Source organism: Equus quagga, chromosome 10 (assembly GCF_021613505.1).
Source record: "Equus quagga isolate Etosha38 chromosome 10, UCLA_HA_Equagga_1.0, whole genome shotgun sequence".
Lineage (NCBI taxonomy): Eukaryota > Metazoa > Chordata > Mammalia > Perissodactyla > Equidae > Equus > Equus quagga.
In genome coordinates, this window is record NC_060276.1 from 117,281,678 (window position 1) to 117,308,353 (window position 26,676).

Genomic DNA, 26,676 nt, shown 5'->3' on the forward strand with positions numbered 1-26,676 from the left:
CCTTATGGGACCACCATTGTCTATGGCACTAACCTTATGGGACCACCGTTGTCTATGGCACTAACCTAACGGGACCACCGTTGTCTATGGCACTAACCTATGGGGCCACCGTTGTCTATGGCACTAACCTAACGGGACCACCGTTGTCTATGGCACTAACCTATGGGGACCACCGTTGTGTATGCTGTTGTCCATCATGGGCTGAAATGTGCTTATGCGGTACATGACTGCATTGTTCCTCTATATGTGTATGTGTATATATGTGCATGTATATGATTATTTATTTTTAATAGTCATTTTCTTTATTGCCATCTGCATGCGGCTCAGTCGTTTTAACATGCAGGAGTGGGTTTCTCTATTTAACAATAGCCTCATCTAAAACCCTAGAGGAGCCTGCGTCGCAGTAAGTGATGGCTTTCTGCTGGGATGGGCAGAAGTGCTCCCTTCTCATGAGATTTCACATAGTGCAATAATAGACCTGCATTTCTGCAAGGGTGACAAGTCATTTTATTTGTCACTTTACCCGCGGGAGGCTCAAAGTTATTCCAGCTTGCTAAACCTTCGTGTGTGTTACTTTGTAACTTGTGACATTAACCACAAAAATGAAGGGATGAAAGCTTAAATATGTCTTTGTGAAACCCAAATGTTCCATCTTCCTTTGCCAAAAGGACCACATACGATCATTAATAAAAGGAATATCCATGAAGTTGGATATTCGTGCTAAATATTCAATATATCTTGCACTAGAAATCACACAAGTTGTATATAAGTTGAGGGGCTAATACAGCATCTCCATTTCAGTTGTCTTTGAGAGTGTGCTTGCTTTCTGCTTTCTGAAATGTGTTTCTGAAGATGACCGTGGAGGTCCTCAGGAGTGGAGTGAAGCAGAAACGGAATTGAGACGGGGGAGAAATGCTCTGATTTAACCCTCAGAGGGAGGGGTCAGGAGAGCGCTGGTCTTGTGATATGAATCTGACCCTCTTGCCTTACACTCTTGAACAAGTGAATTAAACTCTCTGAGCCTCAGTTTCCTCATCTGTAGAATGGGAACAAAATGCCAAATTTAACCAACAAAGTACAACCATACACATAAAAAATAAACAGTGCTCACATCAAGTTTCAAAAAGCTAATGGTGTCCCTGCTTTTGAAAGACTCCAGAGCAGGGGTTGACAATCGATGGCCTGCAGTCCAAATTTGGTCTGCTGCCTGTTTTTGCAGGTATGGTTTTATTGACCCACAGCCATGCTTGTTTGTTTACATGCTGTCTCTGGCTGCTTTCCAGAGTTGAGTAGTTGTAACAGAGACTGTATGGTCGGTAAAGCCTTAAATCTTTACTATCTGCCCCTTTACAGAAAAAGTTGGTCAATCCCTGCTCTTGCCTATTGTGGTGGACACTTTCCCCATTCAAGGGTTTTACACGTTTACTTTCTGTAAGGATGTTGGCCCATCGTGATGAGGATGAAATATAACATATGTAGAGCGTGTGGTGTGTATAGGTGTATACTGTTAGAGCTTCAATGCCCTCTTTTCCCCTCATTTTTTTCTTACTCCTGGCTCTGCTACAAATTATGTCAATGACCATGGGCAAGTCACTTTACCTCTCAAACCCCTATGACCCTTGCCAGTTAAAAAGAAAAGGCCAAATAAATAAACTGTAGAATCCTTTAGGGCTTCGTCATAATGTGGAGTCCTTGTGTATCTGTGTGTGTGTATATATATATACATTTACATGCAAACTTCCAGCTACATTTCAAAATTCAAATACAATTAAAATATCATGCAAATTGAAAAAAGAATTTTGTATAATTCAACAAGGTGAATATACTTTATTTCATAATATGGGGAACAATTTCACAAGGCAGCAAATAACTTGAAGATAGGGATTTGCTAGGACTGAATGAAATCCTCTGGATTGGATAAATGGGACAGACCCTTATCTGAATTCTGCAGTCGATAAGTGGATAAATGAGTAGATAGTTTACAGTTCCAGGATGATAAAGAGGTGATCTCTACGATTCTTTTTTGGCTTTGTAACTTGATAGTGATTATTCTGGGGGAGAAAGCAAGGGGGTGTCTCGTCTTGGTAATGGAAATATGCCGGCTGGGTCTTGTGAACAGTCAAAATGGCCCTTACTTTTAAGAAAATGTAAAGCAAATATTATTAATTCATAGATTTTAAAACATTATTTCCTCATTCATTTTCATAAATTATTTTGTTTCATGTTTCATAAACTAGATAATGATATTCTGGATTGTTGTGATTACATCTAAGGTCTAAAAGTTTTTCCAGGGCAGTTACTAATGAAGTAGTGAACGAAGTAGATTAAGGAAATGGTGACATATTTAATACTAGTTGACCTTCATAAAGTTGGAATTTCTTTAGAGGAGGAGATGATTTTGAGCTTTTCCTGTGAACCCAGAATATCTGGAAAATTCAACTAACTGCTTATTTTCAGCCGTTCAGGTGCGTCATTGAAACTGTGAATGGCTGTGATTGTCTTCATACATTTAAATTTTTCTCTTGCCCTCAAGTGATGATTAGCGTGCAAACTAGTTCCCCTCTCAGAAAGGTCTGTAGCAACTTTTTGTAGGTTAAGGATTGAATCCTAAGAGGAAGGGATTGCGTTGAGCATCTTATTTCAAACCAAGAATAGCAGTCCTTTGATTTTTGCATTTCACTTTATGATCTTCTTTTGATTTCTCCATTCCGGTTGACATCGTTTAAAACTGAAACTGAAATATCATCTTACAAATTAAAGTTAACATTTAGGACAAGTCTGTTGTTCTGAATATTCAGCAAATGTCTGCTGAGCACCTGCTGCGTGCGAGGCGCTCTTCTCCACGCTGGGAATACAGAAGTGAGCACAACAGATAGAATCCTGCCCTCGTGGAGCTTTCAGGATCCTGAGTGGAGGCGGACAGCAAGTAAAGTCTATAAGTCAGTTGGTAATGAGGCCTGTAGACAACAATAAATCATGGGGACAATTTTTTTGGTGGGGGTTGGAAAGAGCGTGTAGCTCTTTTGGATAGGGAGACATCTGGCAGACCCGCAGTAGGTAAGGAGCCAGGCACGGGGACATCTGGGGAAGGCCTTTAGGCAAAGCCAGGGGAAAAGCCTCGGTAGCATTATGGTTTTCCTCCCCCAAAAGTAGCATGGGCATCGCTGAGGCTAGAGCAGAGGGGTCAGGTGGGCTAGAAGGAAAGGTGGTTTGGGAGATAATGTGTGGCAAGAACTCGCAGGACATTCGGCAGATTGCTAGCACTTTGACTCTGAGATGGGAAGGCATCGCGAGCTCCCGAGCAAGGGAGAGATGGCATGGTCTGTGTCATAAAGAATCCCCTGGCTGCCGTGTTGGGAGAAGGCGCTAGGGAGGCAGCGGCAGCCCTGTCAGGGGAGCCCTGTTAGGAGGCCTTTCAATAGTCGGGAGAGATGATGGTGGCGTGCTGCGGGGTGCTGGATGTGGTGAAAAGCAATTAAATGCTGGATGTACTTTGAAGGCAGTGCTAACAGGATTTGCTCACGGGATATGAAGGAAAAAGGAGGGTATGACTTCAAGGTTTGGGGTCTGGGTAAGTGGAAGGAAGGAATTTCTGTTTCCTGAGATGGGGCATCTGTGGTGGGATGTGGGATGCTGGGAGGGATCGTGATTTTGGTGTTAGACACGTAAGTTTCAAGTTGCCTCTGAGACCTCCAAGTGGAGCTGACAGGAAGACCCTTAATTACTCAAATCTGAGTTCAAGATGTACTTCGGAGTGATCAGCACAAAGTTGTTTTTTAAAGCTGTGACTAGATGAGGTCCTGAGAGTGTGAGAGTAGGTGATGACAGAAGACGCCCCTGGGTTCCGAGCTGGATGCTGTCCTGTTAGAGATGAAGGAATGGGGAGGTGTTGGAGGGGGAGGCCGGGAAGAGAAGTAGCATCTTGTGGGACTGAAGGGAAATCCAGTAGGGAGTGGTGTCAAGTGGAGAACGTTTCAGAGAAAAGACTGGGGTCAGCGGTGTCACGTGCATATGGACAATCAGAGTGGGCCTTCTCGGATGGCTCAGCTGAACCAGCATAGCAAGGAAACCTGAGTTTTCTGTGCCATGATAACAGAAACAAGTGTTTTCCTCCTTACCTAGAACCAAGTAATATTTAGACCTCTTGGTTTGTTGCCACCAGGTGAAGTGGTTTTCAACTTCTGGCCTGCAGATCATCTACTTCAGAATTTCCTGTGTGTTTTACATATATATATATATATATAAAATGTGTGTATATTTCTGGGCCCCACTCAGACTTACTGAGTCAGCATATCCAGTGTAAGCCTTGGGTGCCCCAGAAACTTCCTAATGGTGATGGTTGGAGGAGAACCACTTGATCAACAGTCTCATGTAATGTCCTCTTGATTAGCCACTTACCTAAAAAAGCAACTACGAAATTTTCTCACTTTTAAAAAATTAAGCAACCAACCACACCTCCAGACCAGAAAAGCAAGAGATTATTAAAAATAATTCATGTTTCCATCATTCTAAAAACATGAACGATCCTGAGAGTAAAAACATGGGTATTTTTTCCTCCAGTCTTCTTCATTTATATCAAGTCAGATATAACTTCTTTGCACCTCCAATGCAGATGGGATTATAATTAGAATTATTGACAGCGTTTTCCTGGGAAGGCATCTTGAAATGAAGCCATCTGTAAATCATTTGTGGTGAGCGGCATCTACACTTGCTCAATTTATGGCAAAAAATGAAGGAAAGGCCCTTGAGCTTCGCACGTGTTTAGTCATCTGCGTATATATATTTAAAATGGAGATTTGTAGAGTAATAATTCCAGACCCTAATCTCTCCCCTGACAGCTGAGAAGGTTTTGGTTTATGTGACAAACCAGAAATGGTGAAATTACAAGCACGGAGGTTGTCTGTATGTCATCCAGTTTGTAATGTGGACGTGAAATGGTGGAGTTTGTTTTTGCCGATCTCTTGCTCTCAGCTGATGTGAGGCGAGAGCTGCAGGGCCGCTAAGATGGAAGCAGTCACTTGTGTGAGCTGGATTTCTATCTTTTTCTTTTCAGAATTTTCAAAGGCAATTGTACTTTGCTTCCTAGTTAATGGCAAACAAGCTAAACTGAATTTTACCGTGTTTTACAGAAATGTATCAATTTCAGTACAATGGAAATTTGACTGAGTTATAGTGGTGTGGAAATGCCTTGAAGGATCCTTCTAGATTGGAAATTTGGCCCAAGCACATTTATCTTGTTGTTTTGTAGACTGTATTTTAATTTGAGTCTTAAAAAGCAGATCTTATGTAGTATTTGTTTTCAACTTTGGTACGTATAAAGGGCAATGCTCCATGCGTTGACCATGTAGTCAGCACGTGTACCAAGATGCAGGTTTTCTTGTCATCCTTGGTACTTGGGTCACATGGTTTCTCTTTCTACTGGGATTTCAGATCCATCCGCACCGCCACCTCCCACCAACCTCCGGCTTGCGAACTCCACCATCAACAGTGACGGAACTGTGACTGTGGCTATTGTTTGGGATCTGCCCGAGGAGCCAGATATCCCAGTGCATCACTACAAAGTGTTTTGGAGCTGGACAGTCAGCAGCAAGTCGCTTGTCCCAACGAAAAAGAAGCGGAGAAAAACTACGGATGGGGTAAGTGCAAGCTGTAAGGAAGAGTGGCGTCTTCTTGCAGCGGGTATTTGAATGCCAGGCAACTGATCTGAAAAGTGGCTTCTGCTGAGCTAAGAGAAGGAATGGATGAAGGAAAGCTTCCCATTCCTTTTGTTTTGACCGAGGAAATTTAGAGAATGGAGGACCATCTTTGACAGATTCCAGTATCTGTGCCACTTAGAATTATAAAACATGTCTCCAAAATTCCATATCATTGATGTTTAGCTGTGATACTCCTTTGGTTTTATTTTAAAGAAACTTTCTGACAGTTCCATCTTTTATTTTGAAGGCCTTTGTAACAAGTGATCATTGGTAATGCGTGCTTAGCTCATAGAAAGAGCTAGAAGAGCTAATTTTGTGGAATCACCGGGATGGAAAGCAAAATGTGATGTGATGAAATGCTGACAGGGGGCCCCCTCCCTCCACACACACACACACACATACACACTTGCCATTATAACCAAACAGCGTCAAGGGTTAGTAGGGAAGTTTGCAATTTATTTCTATTGTATATCAATTAGATAAAGGAAATGTGAACTGCAAATTTAGTTATAATTGCTAATGGGCCCAGTGTAGCCTGAAACATGAGTCACTATCTTATAAGTGACTTACAGTTTTGGATGCACAAGAGGCAAGCTAAAGGTCATGTGGATCACTAAGATTCTCAATGTTAAAAGTTGACCAATTAAGAATTAAGATTAGAAGCTGGAAAAATACAAAAGAACATGAGAAATTATGAAATTTTCTTCTTGGGCATCAATGGCTTCCCACTGCCTAAGAAACCATTCTAATAGCCTTGGTAAAGAAGGGGAGAGGGAATTTTCAAGGAAATGCTCTTTCAAAAGTGAATTTTATTTGACTTGTTTGAAGACAACAGTCTAGGGAGAACGATACGCAATCCAACAAGAAACCCTAACTAAAAGAAATTGGGACTCGGTAGTCTATGCAGACATACCATCCGTTACAAGAGGAAGTAGGTCCACGATGCGGCAGAGAGGGTTTCTCTGGAGATCCCGGGTGGTGGGCTGCTGAGGGCTGTCCTGGCCTCCCCTGGGAGAAGCTACCACAGTCTGGAGTCTGACTGTCAGACTTCCGCTTCTAGAATGCAGTCCTGTCAGCCCTCCAGAGCCGACCAGATGGCAGATGGTCGAGTTCTGATAATTAGCCCCTCAAAAGCCCAAATCACAGAATGATGCCGTCTATTAATTTACAGTGAGCACTGTGCCGACAGTTGTGGAATGCCTCTGAAAAACAGGTTCTCTCCCTGAAAAGAGGTCTCACAACACTCAAAATTAGGATGAGAATGCTAATAGTGATTGCAGAATTTAAGCAAGGGAGTTACTTAGATGATTCAATGTTAGAGGATTTCAGACCACAGTGCCTTTAATATAGCACATTGTACTCATAAAACTGGAATACTCTCTGCTGGGAAGCATGTGCTACTAACTGCCTGCTGTTTGGTGTTGCATTCATGATGGATACATCTTTTTCCTTCATAAATGTTCATACCACCAATTTGACCATTTGCAGACTATCTTGTTTTAGCCTAGGGGGGCATTTGATATCATCACGTGCATTCCATTTTGACAAATGTTTTGAATTCTAAGAAAACAACTTTATTTCCTCTCAATTACAAGTTCTTGCAAGGGACTTTACTGCTATACCTGTAAGTCGTAGAAAAAGCGCTAGATTCGGAGTCATGAGACCTGTGTTTCCATCCAGGTCCTACCATCCAGTACTTGATCACTTGGGTATGTCACTTGATCTCTCAGTCTTAGTAGAATTTCTATCTGACTTCAAGCTATTGGGCAAATTATGTTGTTTTGACTTCCTTCGTTTAATATTGAGAATCACACACAGAAACTTGAGTATGTTTTGGCCCTTCTATGAAATTTATTTCAATGCTTAGTAAAACTGGATTTTCAGATTGTGAAGATGTAGAAAAGTGTGAGATCTTGGAAAATTAAAGGCGCACGTGAGGGAGGAGTCAGTGTGCTTCGTGATGACGTCCGAGGTTTTGTGATGAAGATGAGAGCCAGGGGAGCTTAGTGATGGAGTTCAGGTATATATTCTCTCCATTCGCAGTCTCAAAATTCTGTGGTCCTGGAGAGACTTCAGCCAGACTGTGAGTACAGCGTGGAACTGCAGGCCATCACGTACTGGGGGCAGACACGCCTGAAGAGTGCCAAGGTCTCCCTTCATTTCACGTCCACACAGGCCGCCAGCAATAGTAAGTGACCTTATAGTGCTTCCCCAGCAGTTTCTGACCTAGCAAGCAATGAACTCGAGACAGCACAGAGAGAGGGTTTTTTATTTGGGACCTTTACATGGCAAATCTTCATGCCGAGGAACAGGTAACCAGGTCCTTTGAACTATGATGTATAAAACAGTTTTACCTTCGAATTTTTTCTTATGATTTTTATCTATTTTATGTGTAATATTTTGGTGTCATAAATGGAAATTTAGCAAGAAAGCTTATGTCTCATTCTAACAAATTTACATATTTATATGACTTTGGGTCTTTGTACATATGCATACTTGTTTTTAAGGGGAATGCATACAGTTAAATGGTTAGAAACTGATGCCTCCCAGTTTATAACTGTGACGTGCCCGTTTTTGTTGGTATCCACAGTGGTCATAATTATGGCTTGAAAGGCTCCTGAATACCCCATTGACTGGAGGGAGTAAGTCATTCCCATATTGATTTTCCTTGTTTACAGTTTTTCTAAACTAATATGTTTGCCATGAACTGAGCAAAACCAGAGAAGAGTCTTATATGACACTCATGTCTGAGCCAGAACACAAGTTCCTGGAATGCTCTGGCTTTGTGCAGAAGTGGGGGCTGGTTAGAGCTGGGGAGAAGCCCGGGACAGGGTTTCCGAGACCGGGGTGGTGGCAAGAGATCACGAGGGCACGGGGCGCTTGTCTTGGGGCTCCAGTGGCATTGATTCCCGAGGATCTCTGTGAGCCCGTGGTATCTGCCTTTCATCACGGCAGTGAGCCTGGTTCAGAAGAGGAGGAGAACAGGCCAAAAGCTTGTCTGAATTTAGGAAAGGCAGTGCCGGCTCTGCAGAGTTAGACGCACTGATTGCTCACAGTTATCTTCTACCACCTGGGGAAAAATAAGATCCAAATGAGCAGTCCGTTTGAAATGATGCTTTCGAAACAGCTCTTCCTACCTTTTGGGAAATGATCTCTTTGGAGATTAAGTGGATTTGAAAAGTCCACTATTTCTGTGTGAGTCTGGATACAATACAACTTTTACCTAAAGATTCTCTTGGAAAGATTTCTGTGTGTTTAGTAACTTCATTCATTCATCAAACTGAAATGTATGCCTATGAATTATGACATTATTGTGTCTAATGGTGGAAATACTATGTTATACTATATAATACTACAAAGATATGTACACTATATAATATATATACTACATGGACCATGTGTACACTATGTACTATATACATAACATGTACTTATGTGTGTGTGCATATATACACACATGCGTATACCTCCACATATGCAAATATGCACACACACATACATTATTGGCAGCACTAGACATATTTCGATCTCTGCCTTAAAAGTGCCTAGTGTTGCATTTGGAGAATTCACCTGTAGACACGATTACACAAAGATCAGTCCGTTGCACACAGAGCTATGGGGAACCACAGAAGCAGAGGAAACCAACCTGACGGTGGGGAACTCGAGCCGCAGCATTCCTCACCGAGTCCTGAGGATCAAGCGCTCCGTGGGCTCACAAGGCGCAGGGCGTCCTCCCACACAAATGCAGCCGCGTGCGTGAGTGCAGCGAGTTGGAAAAGGGCGTTGCACGTGCAGAGAACTCTGTGTGGGGGAGAACGAGGAGGAGTGCGAGGCAGCTCTCTCCCTTGGAGAGCTCAGTGAGTCGCATGGAGTCAATAACCATCCATGTGCTAGTGACTCCCCGTGTGTCCCAGCCTGACCACTCCCTGAATTCCAGAGTCACATACTCAGCTACCTGCCCAACATCTCCACGTGGGTGGCCAATAGGTATTTCAAATGTTACATATTCAAAACCGAACTCTTGATTTCCCTCTCAGACGTGTTCCTCTCCGGGCTCTCCTACCTCAAAAGGCTCCACCATTCACCAGGTAGCCAGAGATCCAGAGGTCAATCTTCATGCTTCTCTCTTCTTTCTCTCTAGAAATCCAATTCTTGAGAAAGCCCTTTTGTTTCTAATTTCATGTATGGATGAAATGTGAGATCTGTCAAATTCTTTCCCATGTTCAGGCCATTGTCACCTCTGTTTTATAAAATTAAAATTCTCCTAATTAGTATTTCTGTTCCAAAGATTCCACTCTTTCTTAAATATCCATTTTGTAGATGGCAGCCAAAATGTCCTTTAGAAAATATTAATCGTATTACAAATTTCTCCCTCTTCTGAGATCCACTCTCAAGATTGTCACCTACTCATTTTTTCACTTCTCCCCAAATTTCGTCCTTTACTGCTTCCCCCTTATTCCTCCCCAACTTCCTTCTAAGACCAAAATCCTTTAAACTTATCCTTCACCCAAGACCCTTCTTTTTTCTACAGGTGGCAGAGATGTCATCTATTGTATAAAATAAGTTTTCCTTTCAATCTCATTCTGTTCTTTCCAATAAACAACATTCCTTCCCTACTAGAAACTGGTATGGGATTGCAGACTCCCGTAATTTAATATGTGTTTATTCCTGCAACCAAGAACAAGGAGAAGAAATACAACCTCAACTTGCCATTGTTGACGTTACGTCATCTAGAGCCTCGTCGTGGTCCAGCCGACAGACAGAACGTTGATGGGACTCTGGGTCTCCCTGGCACATCTAGGGCTCTCTCACTCTTCCTAGGGCATCCCCACACAATCCCAGAAGCTCGGTGAGATCCTCTTTAATTAGCTCCTCCTCCCATCCTCTCAAGTATGATGACAAACCTTTCTCTCTCACCTTAAACCATACTGCACAGCACTATCTGAATTCCGCCCTGTCAGAAAGCCACACACAAATATAAACATATCTATCCCTTCACCCATGTTTGCCTCTGTAATCTAAGGTAGAAGCATCCTTCCTTTTGCATATGGTAGACTCCACCATGTCTAGACTATGGCTGAGGGGTCCTGACCCATCTCTTCCCAACTTTGGAAAACTACATTCACTCAACCAAAATCTCATCTAGGTCAGAGAACATGGATTATGTATCTGTGTGCCCCCAGCAGCCATCGTAGTTCATTAGCATTGCTTCATAAATATTTGTGAAACCGAATTAAATTAGTCAGTTATTCCCTTTCTTACCTACAACTTTAGCCAACTCCTTGCCATTGGAGAGGTTCGTTCTGAGTGTTAAAGTCATTTTCTAATCATCTTTTAAAATCAGATAATGTCTTACCTGACCAATAAAGAGGTATGATAGTTAACATATCAGACCACTCTGTTCTAAGGAGTAACTGATTCCTCTACATGGATTCAGAAAAGTTATAAAAGATAAGTAAAAAAAGAAGTAATAGTGGAAAGTACCTATAGTAACACATATTGTTTGGGTCTCGGGGTATCCTACAGAAGAGAGTGGCTTTACAAATGATTATGCAGGGTATAAATGAGTATTTGTCAGGATTTTATATCCCAATGTTGATATATAATCTCATAAACACTAGTATATGACTTTTACAAGAACACTATATATTTCATCATGAACCAACTAGAGGCAAAGAATAATTACAACTTCGTAGTATAAGCAAGGGAAATTATATTTTACAGGAAAGAGAGTAGTAAATGTCAGCATATAAATTACTTTTTGAATTTTCTTTTTCCAGGTCTGTAGGCGTCCTAGGTGTTTTGATGATAAATATCTCTATGCAAGCAAAGGCTGAATGTTCAAGCAGTTTCATCAAAGGGTCCCCTGAAGGAGGAAAGACCTGATGCTAGCTTGAGTGGAAATGTGGCTGGCTTTTTTGGAGGCCGGAGGAATATTTCCAGGGTGGGACAGTTTCCAAATGTTTGATAGTTACCTTGTACAACTGGGATATTCTTCTAGCTCTCTAAAATAAAAATGGAGTGGAGAGAAAATACTCTGAATCTCCATCTGTAAAATTCATCAAGATTTTGACATCTGAAAAAACAGCATAGTCACTCCATTCTCTTAACTTTTAGGACTATTAAAGAGTATAAGTCAGACCTCACGCCTTCTCAGAATGTGGTAGAAAAGACTTTATTTCATTTTTGTTTACCACTGAAAGTGGAGGGGACACTCTCAAAGTGAGGGACACGCTCCCAGGACTGAAGTCTGCATATCTCTCCTCTACGTGTGGCACGCCTCAGCAATACTACATGTCAATGTATTTCTGTGCTTGAATCATTTCAATAAAGCAACAATGATTCAATCTTGAGAAATGTAAAAACATGTTCCTACATCTGTAATTAAAATTAAAAATTTGTGTATGATATAAAAGAAAGTAGGAAGACAAAATTCACATAGAGATTAAACATAGCATCTAAACTTCTGTTGTGGTTATCCACTGGTGAATTTTCACCATCACAGATTATTAAAGGAATTAAAAACAGAAGTGGGCTTGGGAAGATCTTAAATCCTTAATTAGCAATTTAAGAAATACTTTAGGTGTAACCAGCAGGATTCTGTAATTCCGTGGTGGTGTCAAGAAAGGCATGAGTTTTGGCCATGAGCCCTGTGAATTTTCTCCATCCTGCCCCAGCCTCCTCTGGGCTCTACGCTTACTTTGCTGTTGGTCACACTGACTCTCTACAGCTACGAGGAGCGCTTCTCATAAAGTGGTAGCCTGTGATATTATGATTCATAATAAGAAATAAATATTTGATCTTGAACCCTGTTCCTGGCACAGAGCTCCTAAAACTCTTGAAATTTCCTAAGCGGTGAGAAGGATCAGAAGAGTCTTTTGTTATGTTAATGAGGTGACTTTTGGACTGCACCTAAAGTTGGAGGCCGGTCACCAGATTTGGCTGGTCACCAGCCAAGTGAGGTGTTGGGAAGTGGAGGGGGGCTGAAGATTGAGTTCAATCGCAAATGGCAAATGACTTAATCAATCATGCCTGTGTGATGGGGCCTCCATAAAACCCCAAAGGATGGGGTTCGGAGAACTGCCAGGTTGGTGAACACATGGAGACTTGCAGACAGTGGTGCGCTGGGGAGGGGTGGAAGCTTGGAGCCCTTTCCCCTTTCCTTGCCCTCTGCATCTCTTCCATCTGGCTCTTCCTGAGTTATATTCTTTTGTAATGAGCTGGTAATCTAGTAAGTCAAGTGTTTCTCTGAGTTCTGTGAGCCGCTCAAGCAAATTAATTGAACCCAAGGAGGGGGTCGTTGGAACCTCTAATCCATAGCCAACCTGCACTTGCAGTTGACGTCTAAAGGAGGGTGGGCAGTCTTGTGGGACTGAGCCCTTCACCTGTTGGTGGACAGTGTCAGGATTGAGTTGCACTGTAGGACACCCAGCTGGTGTTGGAGAATTGCTTGGTAGTGTGGGAACACTCTCACCCACCCCCACACAAACACTGGAATTGGGTGCAGAACCCTTAAGCCTAATAAATATTTCTCAGTTATCCAGACATTTAAGTGAACTGTTTAAACTAAAGTTTTCTAAATATGGGCCCAACTAATATAAGTATCTATTCTCTGTTAATCAGATCCATTGGATAGATGATTTAACAGGCATGCCAGCGAAAGGAAAAGTAAATTGATGCCATTTTTCTTCTGGGGTCTCCACTTTTTCTTCACTGATCCTGTCTTACCCCAGGTCGGGAGTCTTCTCCCCATAACTCCTCATCTTTCCCTCTTCCTCCCCTTCCCAAGAATGCAAATCTCATAGCTCTATTAGAATCTAAGTTTCCATAATGCATTTCTTATCAGTATGTGATCAACACAGCTTAACCTATTATCTCTCAAAGAGCTACTTGGAATTCAGAAAGCAGAGAAGTCTTGCGTCAAAGGGCAGAATTTCTAAGTATGCAGCTCCTAAAATCAATGAGTGGGAGAGGTTTGAGGCAGGGGAAATTTTTGGTATCATCATTAAACCATATAAAGTGTCACCTGGCTTTCTATAAGGAGGCTGTGCTTAGTGATGGAGGAACATAAGCTCGACCTGAGATGGCCCTGGGATTAAATTTCAACCTCACCACTGCTTGAAATGGATGGAATCGGACACGATTCTTGATATTTTTGAGTCCTACTTCTTTTGCCTTTAACATGTGTATGCTAATTCCTCTTTCTCAGGGTCTGCAAACTACGGCCCACAGGCTAGATCCTGCCCACCGCCTGTTTTTGTAAATAAAAGTTTACTGGCACTTGGCCACAGTCATTTGTTTATAGACAGTCTGTGGCTGCATTTGTGCTGTCATGAGAATTGAGCAGTTGGGAGAGAGAGCCTATGGCCCACAGAGCCAGGAAAATTTACTCTCTGGCCCTTTGCTGAAAGGTTAATGACCCCTGTTCTATTTCATAGGATGCCTGTATGAACAGGAATAAAATGGTGTCAGAGCTCACCAAGCAAACCAAAACCCACCAGGAACACACCTGGAAAAAAACTTGTTTATTGCCCTTGCTGCCACAAAGGACAATGTACCCCAGAAAAACATGTTTGCATCCCCTGTCAAAGGATTACTGTGCTAAATAACCTAAGTAAAACACCCCACACAGCCCAGGCGAGCAAGGATTTGGTAACAGCTCTAGAGCTGTCGATTCATGGATTTCATTTCATTTCATCCAATTTATGCTTAGTAAGCAACTATTATCTGTGTGTCCCTGAGTGAGGCAGGGGAAATCCAAGGGAGAGGAGAATAAGGTTCTTTCGCTGGAGGAGTTCAAGGTTGAGTTGGAGAAACAAATTAAAGGGGGAAAAAAGTGATTTAAAACTGGGAAAATATAGGAACACCGAAGAGGGGTTCATTTCCGTTTATCCCGGGAAATCTGCACCAAGGAAGGCACATAGGGAGTTTGGAAGGACGGAGAGTGTTGTACCAGCAGCACACGCAAGTAGTGCTGGTGCCTTCGGAGCGGAAGACATCGGAAACATCGTGACGAAGGAGCCCAATAGACCGTAGGAATCAAGAATGGCACAAATGGGAAATGCAGCTAAATTAAAAGGGCAACAGAAAAAGAACGCTAAAACTAGAGCCAGATCATTATCAAGAAGTGACCTAGGCTAGAAAGTTTGGATTACCTGATTCAAAGAAATATTTCCTGGTTTTGTTTTTGTTTTGTTTTTTTGCTTGATTACAGCCTATCTCTATGTCCGTTAGATATGGGATATTTAAGGCTTGGGATCATTCTGAATCACTTTTATATTGTCCTTGCTTTGCAATGAGTGTGTGTTTAATTTTTAAATAGACAATAGGAAAAAATGCATGTTAAAAAAAGTAGTAACGGACATCCTCACACACTCTCCATCTTATCTTTCCAAAAGTATCCCGTCTCGTATTGAAACAATCTTACAGTGGATCCTTATAACTCATTCCCTCAGAAGGCCTTTGGCTATGTTCCAAAGAATCCGTACCAGAGGCTTGTCACACTTAGGCAGTTCCTTCCCTCCCCACCTGTGCTCCTGTGGCCCGCACCTCCCTTGCGGAGAGCCCTCTCACCGTGGGCGCGCTGTGATCGCCTGCGGCCGTGGCTTCCGCTATTTCAAGAGCCTCGGGTAGGAAAGCTTTGTGTCTCCAGCCCCTAGCTCAGCGCGCCTGGCACTTAGGAATTGGTCCCCAAATATTTACAGAATGAATGGATGAATGTCCCCTATATTCCATTCCCCAATCTAACATATTGTTGCCTTTGTGTTTCATTTCGTTTGCTGAGTATCTTAATATTTCACATTAATATCTGTCAGAGCTCAGGATGTCTGTCACTAGTTTGAACAGTACGTTGATCAATCGTTGGCTGCGGTGACTGATTGGGAAATCGATTGGGTTGATGCCGTTTGTACTTTTTACTTCTAATTTGACAAAGTTGAACCATGTTTCTGACTAGGGCCTCGAACTAACAGATATTGCTGTAGAATGCTGGTACTTCTGGGCAGGGCTAGCTACATTGTTTTCATGAAGTAGAATTTTAATGTTCTTTTGTTTACTTCATAACTCCAAAAAAAACTATGTATAATGAGAAATACTATTTATACCTGTTACTTAAGTGGGAGCATATTTCAACCCAGTGAATACACGTTGATTACCAATTTAAAATCTGGGGATTACATGTAATATACTTTTAGGCATTCCAACCTGTTATGGGGGGAGTGTCAGCGACTTGAGCATGAAAGAATCTGCAGTTGCATCCCATTTTAGTTTAAAAAACAGCCACTAAATATGAATGAATAACAGAATAAAATTAAATACACTGGGATTGATATCAGGCTGTAGAATTATTTTTAACAAGTAAATTAGAATGCTGTACTTTGTTGCAGAAGAACAACTTGGGAAAACTAAAAAAAGTGTGATGCAAATACAGCCCCCTTTGCAAAGACGGCCCACTCGCCTCCTGGAAATTGGAGCTCCATTCTATCAAGACAACCAACTGCAGGTGAAGGTTTACTGGAAAAAGACCGAAGGTGCGCAAATGTTCTTTGTTTATTTGTTATTTGCTTTGACTAGCACAATGATATAAAGGCACTTGTGAAAAAGTCGGGGTCAAGCCACAGTATAGATATTAAGGAAAACAGTAGCTGAGTAAAACACTTTTATTTTTTCTTGCCTTTCTGTGCTGAAGTCTGAATGGGTTGCCCTTGATTCCCAGGAATCTGTATCACATTTTGAAATCAGCGACAGTTGACTCATTGAATGTTATCATTTCAGGGGTGTTGACCTGTCTTCATTTCTTTCCTAGAAGGTCAAAACACTCAAAATAGTCATTATTTTACACTGTAAATTTTTGTTCTAAATTAGTTTTTTTATTTAAAAAAGACCCATAACACAAATAATTTGGAAAATAGAAAAAAAGTCACTTATCTGAGCATCATTTTATGGAAACAGCATTTTGGTGGCTTTCCCTTTGCAAGTTTTCTAGGCGTCAGTTCTTCGCTCATTATATATATATAATATATAAATAATAAGTATATATGTAAGCCATGCACACGTATTTTCATATACTATTATATGAGTATTCTATATTGTCATGTATTTTTCATAACATTTTAAAATCAATGCCTTGTGTGGATACACCATAATATCATAACATACCTCATTATTCCACTACAGTAAAACATTTTATGCCTTCAGAGTTTCCATTTTATAATTAATATGGCAATGAACATTTATCCTTAGAATAAATTTGGGGTTTTTTGGTGAGGAAGATTGGCCCTAAGCTAACATCTGTTGCCAATCTTCCTCTTTTTGCTTGGGGAAGATGGTCCCTGAGCTAATGTCTATGCCAGTCTTCTTCTATTTTGTATATGGGACACCACCACAGCATGGCTTGATGAGCTGAGCATGGGTTGGCGCACAAGATCCGAACCCATGAACCCTAGGCCACCAAAGCAGAGCACGAGAACTTAACCACTATGCCACTGGGCCAGCCCCCTTTTTTTTTGTTTTAATATTTGTTTTTAGGATAAGTTCATTTTATTTGTTTTATTCTTTGAATATTTATTTTCCTTCATTGAAATAGTGCTTTTAAAATTATTTGACATACATTTTTATCTTTATCACTTCTATGCGTTTTAGAAACATAAGCAAAACAGATTGTTTCAAGAGTTCAGTTTTAAAAATTCTTCTAATTCTTCTGAAGTGCTATTTTACTCAGGGTATCTGCCCACGTGCCATAAGGAATATTGATGTTGGAGGTCTTCATGTTCCAGAATATTTTTCCAAGCTGCTGACATCCATTCTGCAGCTACAATGATTAACATTAATATTAATGTTTTATTACTATCATATATTAATTAAAATTAAATTTCATTTATTCAATATTATTTATTAAATTTAAAGTTATATGTTAATATATCCATATTACTGAGTTTAATAATAGTTTTATAATCAATATTAAATTGTAAGACTTATTTGGCCTACTGTATTTATCAATTTTAAATTAGAATTGTATGTCAGGATGTTATATTAATATTAGTAAAACAACATTTTATTAATATAACATTGGGAAAGTAAACATCTAACGTAATGAAATGAAAATGTATGCATATAGAAAATGAAAACATCTTAAGCATGCAAGAGTAACCACCACCACACTGACTTCTGAAATTGAAGGTTTGTTTTGCCTGCATTTCAAGTTTGTATGAATGGAATCGTACAGTTTGTATCTGGCTTCTTGTAGTGAACATTATATGGGAAATGGGAAATTAATCCATTCTGTCGCATGAAGCAATAGTTCATCTATTTATATTGCTGCATAGTAGTCCCTTGTACACCTCAATTCATGTATCTTTTCAGCTGTTGATGGAGATCTGGTTTGTTCTAGTGATGGGCTTAAGAAGAATGCTGCTATGAACATCCTGCGAACACGTGTCTTTTGATGCACATGTGTACATATTCTCCCATAGAGGTGGAATTCTTAGGTCCTAGAGTATGTTGAGCTTTAGAAGATGCTAACAGTTTCCCAAAGTGGTTGTACCAATTTACCTTCCCACCCGTGGGGTATAATGGCCCCAGCTGTGCCATTCTCTCCATCTTGTGGAATTTTCCGTTTTTAAGTGTAGGCATTGTGTAGTGATAGCTCAGAGTTGTTTCAACATGCATTTTTCTTATCATCAAGTTCTTGAGCACCATTTTGTAAGTTTATTGGCATTGGACCTCCTTTTTTCGAAGCACTCTTTAAACTAGTTAGCCAGTCTGTCCTGCAAGAGTTCTTTGTACATTGAGATATGTGTCATCTGCTGGTTTCATGAATTATCAGTATTTTCTCCCACTCTGATCCACTCTTACCTTTTTTAACTTTCTTAATGTTTTTTAATTTTAGAGTTGATCAGTTCATCATTTTGTTTCCTTTAGGTTTAGTGGTCTTTGTGTTATGTTTAAGAAATCTTTGCTTATACGAGAGTCACAAAGATACTCTCTTTGTCTCTTGGAATCCATATTGTTTCTCTTTCTCTTAGACTGACTTTCACTCAGATCGAGTTTTGTTGTAGGGGGCCAGTGTAGGGAGTCTTTTATTTTTCTTTCCCTCTTGATCTCCAACTGACCTAGCATCATTTATTTCAAAATGATTCTTTCCCCAAAGCTCTGTGGTGCCACCTTTGCCCTAAATCAAATACATATTTTCAAGTTATTTTTGAACTTTTCTATAGAGTCATTTGGCATATTTTCCCAACTTTGTGGCAATATTACATTGCCTTAACTACTGTAAATTGATAAATATTTTTAATACTAGTCCTCCACTTTTTTACTTCTTTTTCAAATTGTCTTGACTATTCTTGGCCCTTTGCATTTTTATATAAATATTTACATGAGTTTGTCAGTTTCCACAGGACCTTCTGAGATCTTTATTGAAAATGCAATTAATCTGTATTTCAATGACTGGAGAATTCACATCTTAAAATTCTATAAACATGACATACCCCTTTATTCAGGTTTTAAGACTTTCTCTCAACAGTATTTTATAATATATCATGTAGAGGTGATAACACCTTTTAATATGATTATTCGAAGGTATTTGTGTTTATTTTAATCCTGTTACAGATGGCATACGGCTTCCTCAATTTGACTTCCTAGTGTTTGTTGCTGGTATATATAAATGTTATATTTATATATTGACTGTGAATCCAACTATATTGTTATATTACTTTGTTCATTATAACATTTCATGTGATGATTCCTCTCCGTTTTTCTATAACTCAATCATGTAGTCTGTAAATAATGATAATTTTATATTGTCCTTTCCACATCTTTGACGTTTTCCTTCTTTCCCTCGCCTTACCACTGGCTAAGGCAGTCAGTACAACGTTGACTTAAAGTGAGGATTGCAGCCATGATGTTTATTTTTAAAAATTGTTTCGCTCCTTCATTTCTGTTTATTCAAAAAAAAAAAAGATTGAACAGAAGCACTATTTTCTTTCTTTCTTCTTAGTTACTTGGTTGATCGTTTAACAATAATTCACCAGAATATTTATATGGAAGAAAGCTAACAGTATTTGCAACTGAGAAAAGTCACTGTAAATGTGTATCTTTAAGGAACTATTCTATATAAAACCTTGTACACTTGTGAAGTCATATTTGAAACAGAATACCATAGAGTTTAAGAATACAGTCTTTAAAATAAGGTATATTTTGTTTCAGAGCCCGGGTCAACCACTCACTAACTGTATGATGGTGGGCAAGTCACTTAACCACTCAGTGTCTAAGTTTCTCATCTGTAAAATGGGAATAATGATCCCCGTCTCATAGAAGCATTGGGTGAAATAATGGGATCCATACGTGTGTGTGCGCATGCGCGTGTGTATGTGTGTGCGTGTTGGTAATGGATTTATATATGTATGTGAATATTTGCTTGTTGTATTTTTTCCCGCTTTATTGAGATAGAGTTGACATATAAAGTTGTGCACGTTTAAGATGTACAATGTGATGATATATGTATTTATTGTGAGATGACTGCCATAATAAGGTTAATTAACACCTCCAGGCATAGTGTTTAATTGTAAGGTTTGTGATTTAATTGTAAGGTTTAACCAGATGAACAAAATTCCCTACTGCTCTTATTTGCAAAGTTTTCATCATGAATGGGTACTGGTTTTTATCAAATGTTCTTCCTGCACGTGATGAAATGATCAAGGACTTGTTCTGCTGTATTCTATTAGTGTGATGAACTAAATGGAAAATGATTGATTGCCTCCCAGGTTTGTTGTGAGGATTAAGTGAGATTACACATACCATTGCTTTGGAATAACGCCTGGCACAAAGTAGCCCTTCTCTAAACGTAAGGGTTCTCCTGAGCTTCCTGTAGGCGGAGCCCTGAAGAATGGCCAGAGGGCAGGGAGGAGACAGGCCCTGGGAAGGAGGGAGAGGGCCTCTGAGCAGGAGGCTTCAAATGGCTTTGGGATTGACGCTCTGCTTTTCTCCTTCACAGACAACCAAGTGCAATGCTTTAAAAAAGGTTTTCAGAGGCCGGCCTGGTGGCGCAGCGGTTAAGTTAGCATACTCCACTTTGGCGGCTCCAGGTTCGCAGGTTCAGATCCTGGGCGTGGACCTAGCACTGCTCAGCAAGCCATGCTGTGGCAGGCGTCCCACATATAAAGTGGAGGAAGACAGTCACAGATGTTAGCTCAGGGCCAGTCTTCCTCAGCAAAAAGAGAAGGGTTGGTGGCTGATGTTAGCTCAGGGCTAATCTTCCTCAAAAAAAAAAAAAAGGTTTTCATTATCCAATTTGCAATAAAAATGCTATTAAATTTAAGTGTCTTATTAAATTTGGCACATGAAAAGGGATTAATCTTCATTGCACTATATCAGCAAGCAGGAATAATGGTCAATACTCCCATACAGTAATCATTTGAGTGCATGACAGCCAAGGAATCGTGTCTGTCTTGAAGATCATTCACGAGTGTGTACATATACATATACACACATTAAATCATCCTGGCGCTCAGGAGATAGCTATGCAGTAGAACTATGAGTCTGAACAGGAGCTATACTACAGTACACTTACTTTGCTGTCAGTCTGCAAATGTTGGTTGCTTTCCACCAGATCACAGGGCCGCTTCCTAAGGTACTAAGAACAAGTCATACTCTAACTAGAGTTTTCTGTTTTTCCAAAAGCCCTTTTCCTTAAATTATATCCACCTCATTTAGCTTTTTCTTTTAAATTTGAAAGCCAACTTAAAACTCAATGGAGCCTCATTTTGCCAGAGCACTTGGTAGGAGACTGGGAGAAGCTTCGGGAATCCGAAGCAGAACGAGGTGGAGAGCACGTGTGCCAGACTTACTCCACAGTTTTTCTCCTTCCAGAAGCCTTTTAGGCAGTCACCATGTGACGCATAGGATCCCAAACCACAGTTTCCCCAGACATTTGTAAAACATGTGCACATTCATAAGTCACAAATGTAGGAAAGGAGATGCCTTTAAAGAGTCCTGCTGTTGACATGACTAACAGTCCTGCTATTACATGAATCCTGTGTGGAATGTGAATATGAGTTCTATTTCTGTCGTGGAAAGGATGCTTTGGCTGGATTTTCCGGACTTTTCGACTCTGTAAAGTTAAACATTGTTTGCACCGTGTGCCGCTCAATAGACCCATCTTAAGTGGTTTTAGACTCCATGACACAAGGAGCTGACTATCCTCGAATTATAATGGATTCCCACCAGTGGATACACTGAGTCGAAAACCAAAAAGGACTGAGTACTTGTGCCAGGTCAGGGTAGAGGAGGACGGCGCCCACTAATCAGACAAAATTGTTCGTAGAAATTGGTTCTTAGATGTCACGTTTCCTGAAAGTGACGGCGGGCAGGCTGTTGGTTTCAGACTTGGAGTTAGGAACTGAAAAACACAAATCTGTTCATTTCCCTCGGAATTTCCCAAAGAGAGAGCTTCAAGTTTTTTGTCTTATTTATTATGACACCATATACTTCTGTAGGCAAATGAATCAAACAGCAGATATTAGCCCTTCTCATCTTATTGCATAAGGTTGTTGGGTTACCATAGTGAAGGCTCTGGAAGAAAATAAATCTCTTCAACAGCGAGTTTGCAGAGCAAATGGTATTTTAAAAGGAGTAGCTCACTTAGCTCATTTTATTAACTAGTAACTTTATTCTGTTGACGTCAGCTAAGTTTTAATGTGTAATAATAGAATCCGTGATTGATTGTTAGGCTTTTGGGCATTTTTAGTCTACAAATATGAAAAATTGGAGCAGAGAGAGAAAACATTCATCTGCTTTGAGGAGAAGTGTCTTAGACCTAGTTGGTGTTCGTAATTCTAATTTTAACTGTAGAAAATCAGAAAGTTCTGTCTTATCAAAGCATTTTTACAATTATAAAGAGAACGAGGCATTAGTCCGTGACAAGTTGTCATTCAACTAATGTTTACTGAGCACCTACTACCTGCCAGGCACTATTTCTGGTGTATGGACACTGCAAAGAAGCAGAAATTCCTGCCCCATGGAGCTGGCATTCTCTAAGGCCTTTCTAGTCTTGCGCCCCTCCCCCAGGGTCGTGAGTTCCAGCTCTTTGTTCGGAGGCTGTTGTTCTGTGGCTCCCCAAGTGGCCTCCACCTCTCAGAGCTGTCATTTCAATAACCCCAGCCTTCTTGATCATTAGACTTTTGCGATTTTAGGAATTAACGTTTAATTAAAAATTTTGGAGCCCTTCATGTGTGCCAGACCCTATGAGTTGGGTATATTTGAGAAACAAATTAGGTGAATCTAATTTTTGAAGCATAGTGAAAGTAAATTTCAATATTTAAAAATACTTTTCAAATACTTGATAGGTCCTGCAGTCATATCCTAAAATACAAGTCCTTAGGATTTTAACAATTGGCAAGATGAAGCTAAAGACAAGATGTTTGTGTAAGGGACTTCCATGAAGCAAATATCTATGAATTGATTTCTTTGAAATTGAGCTCAAATAACATATACATTTTTTAATTTGCATTTTTAAATAAATGTCCCCAAACTGGCCTTTTGGGAACACCAAAATTATGCAGTGCACAGCCTACACAACTGTAAGCAGTTGCCCTTGCGTGGATCTCAGGATAGAGTTAGAGATAGAAATTTGAATCGGTAGGAATTATAGACGTGTATTGTAGATGTGATCCATCTCCCTCGAGAGAGAGAGAGAGAGAGTTTGAAATGAGAATGGGAGAGGGTGGACTGGGCCCTGGCCGTGAGGATAGAAGGACAAACAAGCATGATCCAGCAGAGGACACAGATAGTGAGTGTCCAGAGGAATTGGAGAAAATGGGGAGATTTGAGACAGAAGCCAGGGGGAGCAAGGATTTCCAGCAGAAAGGGAGGGCTGAGTAATGTCAGAGACTGCAGAGGCTGCAAGTAAGATGTTGAAAATGATCTTTTGTGTTGAGTGGCCTTGCAATGATCACTATTTAAGTAAAATTATATAATCTGAACCATGTCACTCTGGTACATTAGCACCAGAGTGTGAGGATTGGATTAAAGGCAACAACTGAGAATGCTGTAGAATTCCTGAGGCATTTAAAGAAGGAAGCTGCCTTATGCTACTGACTTGAAAATGAAAAGAGATACAGTTGATGCTCATGATTTACAAATTCTGTGTTTGCAATTCATCTACTCACTAAAATTTATTTGTAACCCCCAAACCAATACTTGTGGCGCTTTTGCAGTCGTTTGCAGAGATGCACATGCACAGAGTGGTAGTGAATTTCATACCCCACATACACGTTTTCAACTGAAGTCGGACAAGGACGCGCTGTGCCTCCTTGTTTCAGCTCTTGTACCATCAACGAGTGTCCTTTGCATGGTCTATGAAGTGTCATGGTTTTTTGCTTTGTTTTGTTTTGTTTGTATTTTCTTGCTTTTTTGGGGGGCGGGGGGGACGTATTGCTGTTTAAAATAGCCCCCAGGTATAGTGCTGAAGTGCTGCTTAGGTTTCTAAGCCTTCTAAGCCAGAAGGCTGCCCTGTGTTTTCCAGGGGAAATAGTTGGTGAGACACGCTTCATTCGGGCGTGAGTCATAGTGCTGTTGGCGGTGAGTTGAATGTGAATGAATCTCTGTACGGTCCATCCATGAAACGGAAGAGGAAATTTGCTGGTTTATACAGGAGGCCGCTCTGTAAGGTGCTGGAATAACATCCATAGTGTGTGATGAAGCTATGGAAAATGTGAAAAAGTGACTAAATTTGTGGTTCTTGAGACGACGACTTATGAAACAAGTACAGGAGACAGCATTATTGTGAGGCTGAAAGCTAAGGAAATGTACATGCATGCTCCCCATGTCATGAAAATGTTTGCACCTGTTTTCTTTCTGTGTTTTTATAAAGAAACCTGAGACTTAATTATGAATTTGTAAGAAATATATATTAAATCAGCTGCCTTTAAACAGAAACACACATAAAATAGGATGTATTGTTTGGCTGACAAAAATTTTGGGCCCAGAGGTTCTCAGGAACCTAACCCTGTATGTCCCCTAGAAGTAAGGATTCAGGAGTCACTAAGTCAGTGTTCACGGTGATTTGATAAACCATAACTACCGTGAATAATGAGAATTTATTGTATAGACATCTATGCTAAATGCCTGCCATTTTTTGACTAAGCTTCGAAAAACATGGACTGCTGTGTATATGTTTGAAAATCTGCCAGAAAGGAATGCTAAAAGACAACTTGTGCTTTTTAATCGTGTTTTCAAGTGTAGGTTTTATTATTATTCAGGAATGGGGGAGCCATCAGATCAGGAGACGACTGCCATTGAAGGGATAGTTTGTTCCTCGCAGTTCCCAAGAAGAGGGGCCCACCACACCACACAGGGCCACACGAGGAAACACCAGGGTGCTCAGGAGGCAGAGGTTGACAGGAACACTGGTCAGGAGCCTTTATTGTGGCTTCTGCAGGAAGAGCGGGCGAGGAGGCTTCAGACTGGCTCGTGTGAATGATTTCAGTGGGCTCTGGGGCATAGGGACTGTCCCTCATTGCCTGGGACCTAGCCCTCTGGTGACTAGGGCAGGTGATGGTGGCCCAGAGTGTGAGAGCCCACCGAGGAGATGCTGGGGTTGGGGCTCTGGATGAGCTGGTTTGCACATGAAAGGCGTGCTTGCAGGGGTTAGTTTACTGTCTCTAGGAAGTGGCTAACCCTGGAAGGGGCAGTCCCTTCCAGCAAGGCCCCAAGATATCAAAACGTCAGAAATACAGGAAACAAAAATCGTGATTAGATGAAAGTCATTCTGAAGGCAAGGGGGCAATTCGAGGGCAGGAATCAAGGCTGTAGTTTTAGAAATGTTGAGTTTGAAAAGCATCCACGTGGGATAGGAAGTTGGGAGCACCAGCTATTCAAGGCAATCGCTCGGGGGGAGGGAGAAATGTGGGATCTGTCAGCAGGAAAGTGATTTTGAAAGTCATGAGAATGGATGGAATTATTCGTGTGGGCAGCACAGAGAGAGAAGATGACAGGGCCTTGAACTCAGGTGTGGCAGCATTGAGAGCTGAGGGAAGGGATGGTGCCTAAAGTGAGCGTCAGCCATGTCCCTCTGAATAGCTCTTCTCATGAAAACATAATCTGTTGTAAAACATGTATATGATTCTTAGGATACCAGAGCCATCAGGTCTCAATTAGACATCATGCGATTGTGTTATCGCAAACTGAATCAGTCCTCTGAGCAAACACTGTCAGTCACACTGTTCCCATCGCACAACTTCCGTACTTGCTATTCCCTGTGGCTGGGACTGTGCTGTCCAACATGGTAGCCGCTAGCCACCTGTTACAGTCTAAATTTAAATTGATTAAAATGAATGAAAATTTAGAATTTGATTCCCCAGTTGCAGTGGTAACATTTCAATTGCTTTAGACGGAAGAGTGACTATGGGTCACCACATCCAGGATGTTTTCATCATCACAGACGGCTGTTTTGGACAGCGCTGGGCCAGAAAGCCCTGCCCACAATTACCTGCATTGTCCCCACCCCTTGACAAACCTTGCCCAGTCTCTACCCAAAGTCAGCTTCTTCGTGAGCTATACCAGCCATGTTACTTAACATTGTAACCCTTTGTCAATATACTCCCCCCTTACCTTCCATATTTATTTGCAGCCTTATACCTTCTAACCAGACTTACATCTTCCTTATGTACTTTGTTTATTATTTCTCCAGCCCCATTAGTATTTGAGATCCAGGAGAGCAGCTGTTTCTGTGTGGTTGTTTCACTACCACCCCTAGAACAGCATCACATGAATGAAAGGATAGGAATTCACTCATTGATTGACTTCATACTTATATATAATGTCTAATTCTTTTCCGAAAAAAAAAGCCCTTGATGTCTGCCTTGTGAAAGTGAAAACCTCTAGTAGAACCCTAAAGGGTTCCTCTTTAACTAAACACCGTTGATGCCAGCTTGATATCGGTTTATTTTCTCTGATTTGATATTCTTCTTTTCTCATTCCAAAATGC

At 40.8% G+C, this 26,676-nt stretch overlaps 1 protein-coding gene across 1 annotated transcript in view; it reads left to right on the forward strand.

The window, feature by feature from the left end:
• ANOS1 (anosmin 1) overlaps nt 1-26,676 on the forward strand; it is a 179,382-nt gene that overhangs the window by 141,275 nt on the left and 11,431 nt on the right. The window contains exons 7-9 of the mRNA XM_046673995.1: nt 5,431-5,636; nt 7,740-7,884; nt 16,082-16,225. Of these exons, the coding sequence (XP_046529951.1) occupies nt 5,431-5,636; nt 7,740-7,884; nt 16,082-16,225 (495 nt within the window). The remainder of the gene's footprint in view (nt 1-5,430; nt 5,637-7,739; nt 7,885-16,081; nt 16,226-26,676) is intronic.